The sequence below is a fragment of the Lathyrus oleraceus genome, chromosome 6 (genome assembly GCF_024323335.1).
Source record: "Lathyrus oleraceus cultivar Zhongwan6 chromosome 6, CAAS_Psat_ZW6_1.0, whole genome shotgun sequence".
In the NCBI taxonomy this organism is placed as follows: domain Eukaryota; kingdom Viridiplantae; phylum Streptophyta; class Magnoliopsida; order Fabales; family Fabaceae; genus Lathyrus; species Lathyrus oleraceus.
In genome coordinates, this window is record NC_066584.1 from 272,020,290 (window position 1) to 272,037,666 (window position 17,377).

The window sequence follows — 17,377 nt, forward strand, 5'->3', positions numbered from 1 at the left end:
GGGAGGCTGATTCAGACAAGCCGTAGACAAGGGGTACTTTATGTTTTGGATGAGTTGAGAGTCCCAAATACTGCAGTCTCAACCTCTAATTCCACAACTAATTTATTGTCGTCTTTTGTGAATTCTTCGTCTTCTAGTTTTTATTTATGGCATTACCATCTTGGACATGTCTCTGCTTCTAGAATAAAGTATTTGACTTCTACTAGAGCTTTAGGAAAGTTACAAACTAGTGATATCTCAGATTATTGTGCTTGTAAACTTGCTAAATTTTCAGCTTTACCATTTAGTAAAAGTGTTTCCATTTCATATGCACAATTTGACTTAGTTCACTATGATGTATATCACCGCTTCTAACTAAGGGTGGGTCTAAATATTATGTTTCGTTTATTGATGACTATACTCATTATTGTTGGGTTTATTTTATGAAAACTCATTTTGAATTTTTAGACATTTATTGTATGTTTCGTGCTATGGACTCAACATAATATTGTGATAAAGTGCTTCCGTTGTGATTTAGGTGATGAATATACCTCTAATAAATTTTATGAATTGCTTGCTTTTGATGGTACAATTCATTAAATATCTTGTACTGATACACCTCAATAGAATGGAGTTGCTGAAAAGAAATACTTTCACATTATTGAGATTGCTCGCTCCCTTTTGTTCTCTGCTTCGGTTCCTAGTGAATTTTGGGGTGAAACTGCTCTTATTGTTGTTCATGTTATTAATAGAATCTCATCGTCTGTCACATCAGGTTTGTCTCCCTTTGAACAATTGTATAATTCTATCCCTGATTATTCCTCTTTGAAAGTGTTTGGTTCTATTTGTTTTGTTCTTCACCCACAAGTAGAACGTAGTAAGTTGTCTTCTCGTTCTACTATATGTGTTTTTCTGGGCTATGGGGATGACCAAAAGGGTTATCGTTGTTATGATCCTGGTGCAAGGAAATTGTATGTTTCTCTTCATGTTATTTTCCTTGAACACATTCCTTTTTACTCTCTTTCTTCTGATTCTTATATTACTATTAGTTCAAAACTCACTCATATTGATCCTTTTGATCACAATGAAAATATTTCTAGTAATTTTAATTTTGAGAGTTACAGGACTGATGTTACTGCTACTCCAGATACTGACATCCCTCTTGTCCCCATGACTACCCAAGAACCTTCTACGACTGTTGATCCTCAGCTTCCTCGTTATCCCTCTTGTGACCGTAAGTCTACTTAATTGCCTGATTTTGTCTATTCCACTTACTCTTCTTTTTCTTCTTTTATAACCTCTATACATAGTTTGTCTAAGCCATCTTCCTATAAAGAGGTTATTCTTGACCCTCTTTGGCAGCAAGCTATGACAGAAGAACTTTCTACTTTGCATAAAATAGATGCTTGGGATTTAGTACCTCTTCCTCCTGAAAAATGTGCTATTAGGTCTCGTTGAATATACAAGATCAAAACTAAGTATGATGGGTCAGTTGAGCGCTACAAAGCATGTCTTGTTACCAAGGGATTCTCTCAAAAATATGGTATGGATTATGAAGAAAATTTTGTTCATGTTGCTAAGATGACTACTATCCGCAGTCTTATTGTAGTTGCATTTGTTCGTCAGTGGCATATTTATCAAATGGATGTTAAAAATGCATTTCTAAATGACGATCTTCAAGAGGAAGTTTATATGGTACCTCCACAAGGTGTTTCTCATAATCAAGGGGAAGTGTATAAGTTGAAGGCATTATATGGTTTGAAACAAGCTCCACGAACTTGATTTGAGAAGTTTACCATTATGATTACATCTATTGGTTTTAGCTCTAGTGATCATGATTCTACTTTATTTATCAAGACCACTTATCATGGTCATATTTTACTCTCATTATATGTTGATCATATGATTATTACAAGTGAGGATATGGATGAAATTAATGATTTAAAATTATAGTAGCAAAATAGTTTGAGATGAAGGACTTATGCATTCTTCTCTACTTCTTGGGCGTTGAAGTTGCCTACTCTCATAGAGGTTATCTTCTCTCTCAATCCAAGTATATTTCCAGCATTCTTGAACAAGCTCGCCTTTCTGATACCAAAGTAGTAGATAGTCCTCTTGAGTTGAATATGAAATATGCTTCATCTGATTGTGTTCCCCTTCCAGATCCCACTTGATATCGTACATTGGTTGGTAGCTTGGTGTACCTCACGATTACTATACCCAATATTGCTTATGATGTGCATGTTGTTAGTCAATTTTTTGTCTCTCCTACTACAGTGCATTGGGCGGTTGTTCTTCGCACATGTCATTATATTCGGGGAACCCAGTTTCAGAGCCTTCTCTTTCCCTCATCGTCCTCATTGGAACTACATGCTTATTTTGATGCTGATTGGGTTGGCGACCCCAGAGATCGTAAGTCTACTACAAGATTTAGTGTCTTTCTTTGAGACTCTATTATTTCTTGGAAGAGTAAGAAACAAGATATTGTATCCCCTTCTTCTACAGAAGCTAAGTATCGTGCTATAATATCCATCACTACTAGAATAGTTTGGTTGCGTAGGTTACTCTTTGATATGGATGTCATTCTTTCTAAACCAACTCCTATGGATTGTGATAACAAAAGTGTCACTCAAATTGCCTACAACTCGGTCTTTCATGAACATACCAAATATATTGAGATTGATTGTCACTTCACTCATCATCATCTTGAGCATGAGACAATTACTATACTGCTTGTCTCCTCCGCTCTACAGATTGTTGATTTGTTTACGAAGACGCATTCCATTAAACATTTTCCGTCTTTTGATTGACAAACTCTTTATGCTTTCTACTAATGCATCTTGAGTTTGAGGGGAGATGTTAGTTATTATTATTAAGGATTTAATTGAAATACACTGACAGTGTAAAATGATTTTACATCGTCACTTAATTATGACCGTTGGATATTGAAACAAATTTGACTTTTATTTTAAAAATCTATAAAGTAATAGAGACGGGTGATGGTGATAAATCGACAGTGTACAACTTTTTACACCGACAGTGCATAGTAATTAATCTCTATTATTAATATTATTATTATTATATTGATTTATAGTATCTTTGTAAGGGTAATTCGGTCTTTTTTTAGCATTTAGTATTTATATTCTGGTGTAGCCTTACTCTTTAATTTTTGTTCATTCTGTTGAAACCCTAAGTCAAAGGCCTTTCTCTTTTCCTATATTTCCATATGGTCACTATTGTTAACAATTTAAATAATACTATTAAATTAAATAGATTTTGATTTTGTTTCATATAATTTTCTTTATAATTGAGACAATAAAATAAAATATATATATATAATTTTAAGTGAAAAAGAATACGCCTGAATCATAAAAATGTAAGATAGTACATTAAAATTTAAACTTACAATTAAAATAAATATAAAAATTTTGAGTATTTTGTTATGTTTCTTCCTTCTATTTTAACATATTTAAAAATATTTGTTCTTAAAGATATTTCACATTTAAACTACTCAAATTTAATATAATCATAATTCTTAAATGTATCTCTATTAATTAGGTTATGAGGTTTATATTTATACTTGCAATGATGTTTTTTTGCGTTTGTTTTTCACTACATAATGATTTTTCAATACATTAAATTGATTTAATTCAAATGAATGTCTTTTAACATCTAATTTATTAATATATTATAGGATATTTATGTGTAGTGGATTATAAATTGTTGTTGAAAAATAATTGATTAATTTTATGTTTTGAGTTGAGTTTTGTATTTGATTAAAATTAGGATTTATATTATAGAAAGAATTTAAAATATTTGTTTGTCTATTTAAAATTATTAGTTAAATTTAAACAGTATGCTTGAATTCCGGTACACCCTTTAAAGAGATAAATATAATATATTTGTTTTTGTAAGTTTTCTATAAATTCTGTTGTTATTATTATTATTATTATTATTATTATTATTATTATTATTATTATTATTATTAATAATAATAATAATAATAATAATAATAATAATAATAATAATAATAATAATAATAATAATAATAATCTCAAACCAATATAAAACTGTTAATAATTTCAGTTTCCTTCCCCACAGTGACCAATTAGCCAGGTCAAATTAAATATAATCAATACTTGGTACTGGTAATTATTTAAATGATGTTGTTTTAACAAAGGTTTGGTGTCACTTTCCTTTAAAAAAAGTTTTAGTATCACTGGTGATTGGAAGTAGTAGTTATTTTACGCCATATTTCAACGTCAAAGTAAAAATATCTTTAATAAAGAAAGTAGTTTTCCACTAAGTTAGATTATGACAGAATATATAAATAAATGGAAAATGAGATTTCATTATTGTGTGGTGTAGTGTAAACCTGTCATAATGCTTGGAATGATTCGATTTGAATTGTTTGGTAAAGTTAGTCTATTAAGAAGATATCATTATACTTTCAACCATTAAGAATTGAGTATTCGATTATGTCCAATTTCCATGTCATTACGTCAATTGCCTCGAGTCATTATGGACAAAAAGACGAAATTTTTAGAGCAATTTGATGCAAACAATGCATATAAAATATCAAACAATGTTTGTCAAAATATAGCAAGAAAAGAAAAGAAAAAAAGAAGGGGCATGTGGCCTTTTGATTGAGATTGAGTTGCATAATGGTTAGATTTTTTTTTTTGGGTACTCAATATAATGGTTGGGTTTGGATAAGAAGTACATGTGTTTTATTTCAAACGATTAACTCTAATGTTGATTTGAGATAAGACTTAAACAAATATGGTAAGGCTTGAGAAATCATCAACTTATAAATAAACTTTGCAAAGTTATGTTAAAGAAAACAAATATATTATCAAAGTCTATCTATTATGACAACAAAAGCAATACTATTGGCGGCGGGTAGAGATTCTCTCCCGTGGGCAATTAATTGAAGAGAATCCAATGTTGATCTTTACCCTTCAAACAATTTTCAATGATTTTATAACATGCAATTAAATAAAATAAACAATTGAGATTGCATTGGAGAGAAACTTTAATGGAAGGGACCTTGAAAGTAGCTTATCCACCCGTTGAGATTGGTTGAAAAAATGTTGTTCAGAAAAGTGGCCTTGAAAGTAGCTTATCCACCCGTTGTTGAATTTCATTATTAGAAAAAAAACTGGCTGGAAGTGGGAAGTAGGTAATTCAAAACTTGTTGACGAGCGAAGGCTATACAGTCTCTGTATTCTGTCAGAGTAAATTTCCTTTCCGACCAGCAAATGTCGTTCTCCCAAGAGTAGAGCGAGTTTGGGAGCATTTGACTAAAATCGAATTGTCAAGCCACTAGATTGGGATGATAGCCAATAAAGGCAAAACCAACAGTTCCAGTTTCAATTCGAGTGGAAAGGAGCGTCGAAGTTAAATAGGTTGCCCAGACAGAGTTCGACATTGCAGCAGCTGAAGGGGTTACGTCAAGGAACCTGTTTCGAAACCAAGATGGACCAAAACACCTATCTGCAAAAAGAGTCATGGTCGAAACGAAAGTTTTTATTTCAAGGAAAAGGTTTTTGTATTTCATAAAGGTTATTTCTGAAGGTTTGTCGTGAGGGGTAACCAAGGCAAGTCTGGTGCCTTCGATGCTCCTGCAATCGGTTTCTTCTAGCAAAGCTTTCGACTGAGTTACGTTCAACTTAGGTTCAAATGCAGCATTTAACTAGACTTGTAAAATCCATAGAGGGCCGGAGATAAGATATAATTTGTTAGTTTCAGGAAGGTGTTTTAGCTTGTAAGAAGAATTTCCAAGTGATTGATATAAATTAGCTAAAAGCAGCTTGGCTAAAGAGATATTTCATTCCTCAGGAAGTTGGATTGCTAGAGGGATGTATTTTTTAGCTATTTGTAAAGATCATGAACAGAAAACATAGTAAGAAAGCAAAAGAGTCAAAAAGGCGATGTGTTCTTCGTTGGAGACCTCTCTAGTTTTCTTGTCATGGTGGTCAATAATGAAGTTTTTGAAGCTAAAGGGTTCAAAAACAAATTCATGGTCGGTTTCTATGGTGTGGGTGAAAGTTTCACCAAGAGGGTTAAGTCTTGTGATGGCTGCTACGTCGAACAAGGTTGGCGTAAGCATTCCACAAGCGAATTGGAAAGTGTTAGTTGAACTTCTCAAAAGAAGATTGACGTAAGTAGCATGGTTGAGTTCTACCTAGGGCCAGTTCTAGAGATTTGAATCATGTCGAAGATGCATATGTCTTCCCATTATTTTTATCTTTTGCTTTCGACTTTATTGAGCCAGGAAAGATACTCTTTTATTTGGGTATGACGCGCAGATGGAAAGACGCACGCATGTGTTTCCATGAAGGATAAGTCGAGAAATCGTTCTTTAAACACTGAGGGCATGGTGACAAGATAACACGGGAAAAAGTTCTTTACTTTCTCAGGTTGAGACTTAGCAGTTGGGTATGGTCCTAGGAATGCTAATAGTTTACCAGAAAGTGTAAAGGGAATGAGTACCTATTTTTACCAAATGAAGATTTTCTCTTTAGCCATGGGCGATTCATAAAAGAAATCCCTTCCCTCATCAGTTTATGATGGTAAGATCGTGAAAGCCATTGGATTCTTCCCAGTATTGAATTTTTTGGATGAAGTGTTGGTTGTCATTGTTGAAGTCTGAAGTGCTTGCTGTGACAAAAGGGGTTTTTTGTGTGTGAAAAGTTGAGAGTGAAAATGAAGAAGATGAGAAGAGAGTATTATGGAAGTATTTATAGAGTTGCTTTCCTTCCCAGTAGCAGACACTTAGCCAACACGTGTTAATGTGAGGCGTTTTGTGTTTCAAGAAGTGGAAAAAAATTGATGTGAGTGGAGCAGTTAATGAGACATGCAAAAGCATGATCTCATAGAAAATAGGAGCAATGATGGGATTATGAGAGAATTTTTTGAAAAATGACAATGCGCGGTAAAATGGTAATGATGATGATGATGTTAGCGTAAAAAGATGAACAATGTTGAAAATATGATTAAAAAATGCCACCTTTCTACTTTTTATTCAAAATCGAAACATGGCATTTTAGGGGGCAATTTGTCATCTCAGATTTTTGACATCAATATTAAATTACAAGAATATGATAAATATCATATGATAATGATTTTGTTAACAAGTCGGAATGGTTAGTAATGGCCATGAAGATTCCAACAAATTTGATTTGTCGAAAAAGAGCACTAATTATGGTTGAAATTGCAGTTAGACAAATACCAGAAAGTTTTTTTGGTACTTAGAAAAATTCAGAGTTTCCAAGATGTGCTCTATGCAGTCGAATGAGGTGTAGGGAGGATAAGATCATACAATTATTGAAGGACACGTGGAATCTTGTCGAAGACGGAAGTTGCATGAGGGTGAAGACGAGGAATACTTTTCTTAGTCGACAGTTATAGACGGTTAATTTAGGATTAGTATATAAGTAGAATTCACTTTGAGTTTTAGGGTAGTATCTGTATCACTGAGAAAAAAAGTTGAGAATGTACGTATTCATTCCACTTTTTACAAATTAAAGTCTTTATGTTCAAATCATTTTCTGCAATTTAATTACTTCCAGTCACTTTATTTTAATTTTTCTGCATTTCAATTCCAATTATTTTTCTCAAAGTTTACATTTCAACATTGATGTCAAAATTGTTTAAAAGCTTATGATTCACACAAATATGTCATGGTATCTTTTCGAGGTTAATCCCTTAATTAAATTGAAACTTGTTTTTGTTTACTAAATTTTATGGTAAACAGCGAGCTAAAGGTCTTGTTAAGCGAGACTGCTGTTACTAACCCCTATAAATAGCATAATAAATCAGAAGAGGAGAAAGCTTTTGGTAGAGAATTGTTACTATATTCTCGGAGAAAATACATGAAAAACAACAAGGGAGAAAGAGGGGGAGGAAGATTGAAGGTGAAACGTCCACTATTATAAATAATACATTTCATGACAACAATTTCACCTCACCTATTGAAAAACCGAGGTATAATTCTTGGAATGCGCCCTACTTTTTTGTTAAAAAATATATATACAATATATTACGTCGGTTATTTGGAAAATTAAGGGGTAAACTTATTGAGTGTATGCTTCGAATCTCAATAACTTTAGTTTATGTTCTTATCTCATTAAAAGTGGCGCCTTCTTGAATATTTTATTTTGAAGTGTAAAAATACGCCACTTTTCACCTCAGTTTTCTTTCCAACCGAGATGAATATGTTTCTCTGATATATATATATATATATATATATATATATATATATATATATATATATATATATATATATATATATATATATATATATATATATATATATATAGAGAGAGAGAGAGAGAGAGAGAGAGAGAGAGAGAGAGAGCTTAACTTGTAGCATTCAATTTCACTTGTCTAAACAACACAAAGAGAACCCTAACGAAGATGCCTTAACAAAAGAGCCATAAATAACGAGAGTCATAAACACATATCATCTTCAATACAAAGATGTTATGTGTTTAGTACTCTCGTTTCTTCTTTAGAGATCCAAAGTCATTTTCTTTTACTTATTCTTCAGAGAAATTGTGCGTCAAACATCAGTACTCATGTTATTGTTATTATTGTTGTTGTGTTGTTGAGACCCGAAATCCTAGAGGTTTTCTTGTTGTTTTTGTTGTTGTTATTGATATATTTTTGTTGATGTTGTTGTTCTTGTTGTTGAGACTCTAAACCTAGAGGTTGTTTAATGATATTGTTGTTCTTGATGTTGTTGTTGATGTTGTTGTTGTTGTTGATGTTGTTGGTGGTGTTGTTATTGACATTGTTGTTCTTGTTGTTGTTGTTCTTTGCGCAACTCTCATCTTGTTCTATCGTGTTGGGTTTATTATATCTAATGTGGATTATTTGTTTCACTAACCCTTCTTTAGACAGATAACCTATTAAAATAATTTTGGAAATAATATGAAAAATTATGTTGTATCTGAACCTTATCTTACACTGATTTTCTAGCGTTCTGCAACTCATCATTCATCTCATACTATTTTATCGTTAAAATCTCTTCAATACTTCTAGTTTTCGTTCAACTTTACTCTATATTTGTTCATATTTTAAAGCATCAAATTTTAAAGCATCAAATTTTATGCTTTTAAGAATGAGTTAATAGAAAATGATGTATTGAATAAAGAACTTGAAACATTTGAGAGATTTTAACCACAAAAGAGCGTGAGATAAATGAAGAGTTGCAAAATACTTTAAAATCACTAATCATTGTAAGTTGTTCTTCATATATAACACAATTGTTCATATAATTATTTTCCTAACCAATTTTGAGAAGTTACATGTTCAGTATATGGTTTAGTGAAATAAGTCATCCACATTAGAATTGATAAACTCAAAATTGTTTTACCCCTCGATTTTATAAGATAACCGAGGTAAAAATATGGTATATCTGTCGGTGAAATAACAAAATCGATGAGAAATGTGTTTTCACCATTTCAGAATTCTAAAAATGTCTCTTCGGGGATTAAATCTATGCACCTTTACACATACCCGTCAGATTTTTTAAAACGAAAGGTAAAGTGTGCACTTTTCATGACACTCTTCGTTACCTCGCCTGTGAAACCGAGATAAGACATCTTTTTCAATTGAGATAAAAGACATTTTTTATAATAGTGACTGTCCGAGAAATCGACGCAAATGATTTTCACCTTCTTTCTTCTAGATTATCATTTTAGAGCAATATGAGTAAGAGTAGCAAATTTCTTGGAAATAAATAATTTTTCAGATTCTTTCTATTGGTATCCATCAAACCATTAAATCTTCATTCAATTGTAAGGCCTGAGGTTAGAACTCAACAATATCATGCTTATTTATTTTTAATGAATGAAATTTTGCCCATGAATCTACTAAACAAAAAAAAAGTTAAAATTTAAGAATATACTTATATGCTATTTACTAATCGGTTTTATTTTGACAATCGAACTATTCTTACACTTTGAATGAGCAAGTTCTTAAATAACATAAAAAAATGTGTACAAGAGAACGTGAGACTAATTCCCCATGGTCGATTATTTAACAGATCCATCAAGGAATTCTTCGGAAATTATTGATCTAGGCTTACCACTTAAAGAGAAAATTGATGAACATAAATACAAAATATATATCTATGTAGTAGTTATTTTACGCCACATTTCAACATCAAAGTTAAAAGTATCTTGAATAAAGAAAGTAACATTTCCACTAAGTTAGATTAAGACAGAATAATTAAATGGAAAATGAGATTTCATTGTTGTGTGGTTTTGTGTAAACCTGTCATGTTGCTTGGAATGATTCAATTTGAATTGTTGGTAAAGGTTAGTCCATTAAGAAGATATCATTATGCTTTCAACCATTAAGAATTGAGTATTCGATTATGTCCAATTTCCATGTCACTACTTCAATTCATTATGGACAAGAAGACGAAAGTTTAGAGCAATTTGATGCAAACAAGGTATATAAAATATTAAACAACATTTATCAAAAAATAGCAACAAAAAGACAATTAAAAGAAAAAGAAGGGTCGTGTGACCTTTTGATTGAGATTGAGCTGCATGATACTCAGATTTTTTTTTGTATACTCATCAAGATAATGGTTGGGTTTGGATAAGAACTAGGTGTTTTATTGCAAACGATTAACTCTTAACATTTTTTTTTGGAAAAGGATTAACTCTAATTTTGATTTGAGATAAGATTTAAACAAATATGGTAAAGCTTGAAAAATCATAACTTTGTAAAGTCATGTTAAAAAATCTTTAATTGTAACTTTAGTTCTTCATTTTTAAATTTGGATTTTCGATCCTTTTTTTAATTATTATTTTTAGAATTTTAATCCTACAAATACGATATCAATTTTTTATGATACAACACTGAAAGAGGATGACGTGTCATTGCCAAATTACATTGAATTTTGTCCAAGTATTTTTTTTAAATTTTTTAATTATGTTAATTATTTTTTAAAAATATTCTATGATAAATATTAAAGAACCCTAATATATAACAATAACAAAATACTAGATAAATTACTCGTACGTTGCACGAGTTTAACTAATATATATTTGAATTATTTTTCCTAATAAAAATATTTTAATTTAATGATTGCACATGTTTTAAAATATAATCATGTTTTACTTGTATTTAAGAATCTTATTTAGAAGTATGAAAATTTTCTTGTAAATTTGAACAAATACTTCTAGATTAATTAAATATTATTTTGTTGTGTCTTATAAATGTATCACATTTTTATTTTAAAAGTTAAATTGCATATTCTGCTAATAAGTTTTACATATTATAATTGTTGTTATTAGTATTCAATCGATAATAAGACATTTATATGTTTGTGAATATGTTATATTCAATTTGTTTAGTATTGTTTAATCTAAAATTAAGAAATTAAAAATAAAAATAAACTTATAGAGAGAGAAACTCATTACAATGCCATGTCTAAATGATTTTTCATACTATATATATCTCAGACATCATAATATTCTTTATAATTATTTTATTTCTTTGGATTATTTATTGTTTTTCGTGTTATTTGTATACAAGTTTAGAGATTGCAATTACATTATTGTATAAAAAAAGTTGTAGACGATAGCCAATTAGTCTTTGTCCCTGGCAAGGTGATCAATGATAATATTATTATTGCTCATGAGCTTTTTGAGAGGTTATATTAGAAAGCACATATGTGCAATGTTGGAACATAAAACTGAAAATTGAAGGTTCAACAATGGTGGAAGAAAAGAAGATTGGAGAAGATAAAGTTGAGAGAGAAAATAGAGAGAATAGTAATATTTGGATGAGTATAGATTTTTGCATTAACCTTGAATTGGAATGATACAAATGTATTTATACATTGGGAATAAAAACTACAACTAAAGTGACTCTAAAGAAAATAAAATTTGTTAATTTGGAAGGGTAAAAAACAGAATTTTAATTTTCAATTAACACACCACCTCACTTTAGTTGCTCCAAGTCCGTCATGCTCAAGCACTTCTTTAGCCTCTTGAACACATCATTTGTCACACCCTTTGTCAACAAATCCGCGACTTGGTCTTCGCTTCGGCAATAGCTCAATCTAAGCTTTCCATCACCAACCAATTCTCTCAAATAATGAAACTGCATCTCAATATGCTTGCTCCTTCCGTGTGCAATCGGGTTCTTCGCAAGATTTATTGCGGAAACATTGTCTACAAACAGTGTGGTGGCAGCATCATCACCACATCCCAATTCCTTCAATAGATTCATAAGCCACATAGCTTGGCACGCACCTAACGACGCCGCAATGTACTTGGCCTCACAAGAAGAGAGTGCTACAACCGGTTCCTTTTTCGAACACCAAGAGATTGGTGTACTACCAAACATAAAGATGTACCCCGCCGTCGATTTTCGGTCATCTTTATCTCTGCACCAATTGGAATTGGTGTAGCCAAATAAATTGCACTTACGCCCCGTGTCCGATGCGGGAAAGAGAATTCCGCAACCAAGAGTGCCTTTCACATATCTAAGGATCCTCTTAACCGCCGCCAAGTGAGACACCTTTGGTCTCTCCATGAATCTACTAGCAATACCGACACTAAAAGCCAAATCCGGTCGCGTATTGCACAAATAACGTAACGATCCAATCAAGCTCCGGTAAAGCGTTGGATCGACATCATCCTCCTCATCACTTTTGGACAACTGCACTCTAGCCTCACAAGGTGTAATACAAGCATTACAATGCTCCATATCACACTTTTTCAAAATATCTAGAGAATACCTCCTTTGGTGCATAAGCAACCCCACTTTTGACTTGTGAAACTCTATGCCAAGGAAGTAATTCATGACACCAAGGTCCGTCATCTCAAACTCTCTCATGAGCTCACTTTTGAACCTTGAAACACTCTTGTCATGGTTGCCCGTAATCAAGAGATCATCAACATACAAGCAAAGTATAATCACACCATCATTCGTATCCGATCTCACATAAACTCCATCTTCGGATACACATCGTTTGAAACCAATGTCAATAACAAAGTCGTCAATACGTTTGTTCCAAGCTCTTGGAGCTTGTTTCAAACCATACAGTGCCTTGTGTAGCTTGTAATACTTCATCTCTTGATCTTTTATCACGAAACTGGGTGGCTGCCCCACATAGACTTCCTCAACAAGAGGACCATTCAAAAACGCAGATTTGACATCCATTTGGTAAACCATCCAATCGTTGCTATGCGCAATACCAACAACCAAACGAATAGTCTCTAATCTAGCCACCAGTGCGAATACCTCCTCATAGTCTATACCTTCTCGTTGTAAGAACCCCTTCGCCACTAATCGAGCTTTGTGCTTGATTACTTCACCTTTGGGATTTGCTTTAACCTTATAGACCCATCGCACACCTATCGGTTTCTTTCCGAGTCGTAAATCGACCAACTCCCAAGTACCATTTTTCTCAATAGATTCCAGCTCCTCTTTCATTGCACATATCCACTTAGGATCACTTAAGGCTTCCTCCTCATTTACCGGTTCGGATTCGGCCATAAGCGCGAAATGAACAAAATCACCATCGTTATTCACTTCGTTATCTTGGAATCTTTCGTAATCTCGGAGTCTATGAGGCAAGGCTCTTTGCCTCACTGGTCTACCATTATTAACAACATCATTTTGCGCTACTGTAGGTGTTGGTACAACTGTGTCATAAGCCTCAGGATCAGAGAATTCAAAAAACGGTTGCTGCAAATCTTCTCTGTGTAACTGGTTACTCCCAGTAGGGTAATCGGTTACTGCTGCATTTTCTGTGAGTAATCGGTTACTGCTATTTGGATAACCGGTTACTGCAGCATTTTCTGCATTTTTTACTTCATCAAAAGTCACATCCCGGGTTATGACGACCTTCCGATTTCTTCCATCGAACAACTTGTACCCTCCAGTAGAGTGATATCCTACAAATATCAACTTCTCACCCTTATCATCCAATTTCTTCCGAAGTTGGTCCGGTACATGACGATATGTAATCGATCCAAAAACGTGCAAATGATTCAAATTTGGTTTGAAGCCACTGCAAGCCTCTTCCGCTGTGAGTTTCTCCAGTTTCTTAGTGGGACACCTATTCAACAAGTAGGTGGCTGTAGACACGGCCTCACCCCACAATTCCTTAGGCAAATTCTTCCCACAAAGCATACTACGCACCATGTTCATTATTGTACGATTTTTCCTCTCGGCAGCCCCGTTTTGTTAAGGCGTATACGGAGGCACCACCTCACGTACAATTCCCTCAAGATCACAAAACTTCCCAAACTCACTAGAGGCATACTCACCTCCACCATCCGTTTTGAGAATTTTGAGCTTCCGACCGCTTTGGCGCTCCACCATGGATTTGAAATTCTTGAAAACTCCAAATACCTCATCTTTTCTCTTGATAAGATATGTCCAAAGCTTCCTACTAAAATCATCAATGAACGTAACAAAATATCGATTGCCACCATAAGTCTCTACTTGCATCGATCCACAAACATCGAAACATACCACCTTAAGTAAGCCTTTGGTTCTTCGACTCGCATCTTTGCTAAACACATTCTTGTGTTGTTTAGCCTTCACACATTCCTCACACAATTCAGTTGGAATACTAATGTGTGGCAGCCCCGTTACCATTTCACTTTGTTGCAACTTTCTTAGATCCCTAAAATTAAGGTTACCAAGACGGTAATTCCATAACCACTCATCTCTACTTTCCGCGGTAGCTAGACAACGATGCTCCATAACCTTTAACTCAACCTTAAAGGTTCTGTTGGCAGCCATCAGCGCTTTTAGAATCAACACACCATTTGAATCCAAAACGCGTAAAATCTTGTCCTCCAACCGAACTTTGTATCCTCTTTCAAGTAATTGGCCAATACTTAAAAGATTACACTTAACTCCCGGTATATACAAGACATCTTTGATCCTTGAATGTCCACCATTCCTTTTTTCGATCAAAACATCTCCTATCCCTTCGGCGCTTAAAGTGGTTTCGTCGGCAAATTTGACTTTACTTTTGCCGCTTGATTGATTTGCACAAACCAATATTTTCGACCCGTCATATGTGTTGAACAACCGGAATCCAAGTACCACTCATCTCTCCCTTAGACTCCATCACGAATGGTAACCAATGCATTTCGATCCGAATGCATTTTCTCACTATTTTCGGGAACGGTACAGCTGCTGTCCCGCAAACTGTCACTACAGTAGCTGCTTCCCGGAACATCCGTAATGCCATAACTCCCCTCCGTGATCATTACTAGAAGTGTGTCCTCATCATCTACCTCTTCCCTAGCAACCTTGTCTTCATTATTGTGATTCTCGTTCGATTTACTACGACACGAATTTGCAAAGTGTCCAAACTTTCTGCACTTGTAGCATTGAACCTTACTCACATCACGCTTCTTGAAACCATTGCTATGACCACTATCCTTGGAGCTACATTCACCCTTTTCACTCGTCGAATGCTTTGAATTTTGCGAATCATTTGAACCAAAATTCTGAAAATTTGATTTACCTCTCGCCGCAAATTTTCCTTTTGACCTCTTATTCTTCTCATTGAAACGCGCTTGCAAAGCAATCTCCGCTTTGACTTTGTCGGCGCCTCTCTCATCCATCCTTTGTTCATGTGCCTCTAACGAACTTTGAAATTCATCCTTGCTCAAAGTTGTTAGATCCTTTGATTCTTCAATAGCCACAACTATGTTGTCGAAACGCGGTGTTAACGAACGCAATACTTTCGATACAACATTCTGCTCAAGAATCGTTTCCCCACAAGATTTGATTTGATTAACTAACCGGGTAATGCGCGTAATATAGTCGTTGATCGTTTCTTTATCTTCCATTTGTGTTAACTCGAATTGTCGCTTGTAAGTTTGTAACCTTACAACCTTCGCTTTGACGGCACTGGCATATGCTTTCTCCAAGATTTCCCATGCTTGCTTCGCCGATTCACAATCGCCAACCTTCTCGAAATTGTCGTTATCAACACAATAATGAATCAAGAATAGGGATTTGTAATCCTTCTTCTTCTCTTCTTTGTGTGTAGCTCTTTGAATGTCGGTAGCCTATGCCCCTAATTGTGTAACTCCATTGACGACGATCTCAAGCACCTCTTGATAACCAAACAAAACCCTCATTTGTTTTGCCCATTTATCATAGTTCTTCGAATCAAGAATCGGGAGATTGGTGGGAATTTGATCATTGGAAATGGTTGCCATTGTTGCAGCGGATTAGGATCGATAACCAAGGCTCTTGATGCCAAATGTTGGAACATAAAACATAAAACTGAAAATTGAAGGTTCCACAATGGTGGAAGAAAAGAAGATTAGGGAAGATGAAGTTGAGAGAGAAAATAGAGAGAATAGTAATATTTGGATGAGTATAGATTTTTGTATTAACCTTGAATTGGAATGATACAAATGTATTTATACATTGGGAATAAAAGCTACAACTAAAGTGGCTCTAAAGAAAATAAAAACTGTTAATTTGGAAGGGTAAAAAACAAAATTTTAATTTTCAATTAACATGCAATTCAAACGGAATTGCAAAAAGCGCATGATACGGTGAAGTGGTAAGCTTTGGAAGGAAAAATGCGAGAAATGAATTTCCCTCCTAAGTTCATTAGATGGACCATGATATGTGTAAGAATAGTCTCTTACATATATACTATCAATGGATAATACAATGAGTTGTTGAAGGCTAAAAGAGGATTACAACAAGGAGATCTAATGCCTCCTCATCTATTTGAGATAATTATGGAGTACCTTCATAGATGTTTGAAGAATCTCAGGAAAAATCCCAACTTCAATTATCCCCCAAAATGTGAAAGCATGCAAATAACAAGTATTTGTTTTGCTGATGACCTTATATTTTTCTCTAGAGGTGATGAGGTATCTGTGCAAGTCATGATGAAAGAAGTGCAAACTTTTTCAGAAACCACAAGTTTAAAGGCCAATCCAACAAAGTGTAAAGTTTATTTTGGAGGTGCGCATGACCAAACCCATCAAAAAATCTTGGATGCTACATAGTTCACTACAGGTACTTTGCCTTTTAAAAACCTAGGGGTCCCTCTATCTAGCAGAAAGTATACCGTTATGTAATGTGAACGTTTGGTAGATAAAATTGAGTAAGATTAGATATTCGACTACAAAGTTGTTGAGTTATGGAGGTTGACAACAACTTATAAGGAGTGTTATATTTGCGATTACGGCATATTGGATGCAAGTTTTTCCAATGCCTAAGGAAGTGGTGAAGAAGATTCAAATGATATGCAGGAATTTTTTATGGAGTGGAACAACAAAAATTAGGAAAAAAAAAACTTGTTGCTTGGGACAAAATATTTTATTTTAAGGCAGCATGTGGTCTTAATCTCACCTCTTTACTTGAATGA

At 33.8% G+C, this 17,377-nt stretch overlaps 1 protein-coding gene across 1 annotated transcript; it reads right to left on the minus strand.

The window, feature by feature from the left end:
• Nucleotides 1-15,089: 15,089 nt before the first annotated feature.
• LOC127095127 (uncharacterized) lies at nucleotides 15,090-16,205 on the minus strand. Its single transcript, XM_051033860.1, has 2 exons — nucleotides 16,098-16,205; nucleotides 15,090-15,950 (listed from the first exon to the last, which is right to left on the minus strand). Exons 1-2 carry the CDS (start codon nucleotides 16,203-16,205, stop codon nucleotides 15,090-15,092), a joined length of 969 nt encoding a protein of 322 aa, XP_050889817.1.
• Nucleotides 16,206-17,377: the final 1,172 nt, after the last annotated feature.

What these genes read in the sequence shown, in the direction of transcription:
- LOC127095127 (XM_051033860.1), bottom strand. Translation starts at nt 16,205, where the DNA reads ATGGCAACCATTTCCAATGATCAAATTCCCACCAATCTCCCGATTCTT. An exon ending in TTTTGTTTGGTTATCAAGAG is followed by an intron (nt 15,951 to 16,097) that starts GTGCTTGAGATC and finishes AATTTCGAGAAG; the next exon opens with GTTGGCGATTGTGAATCGGC.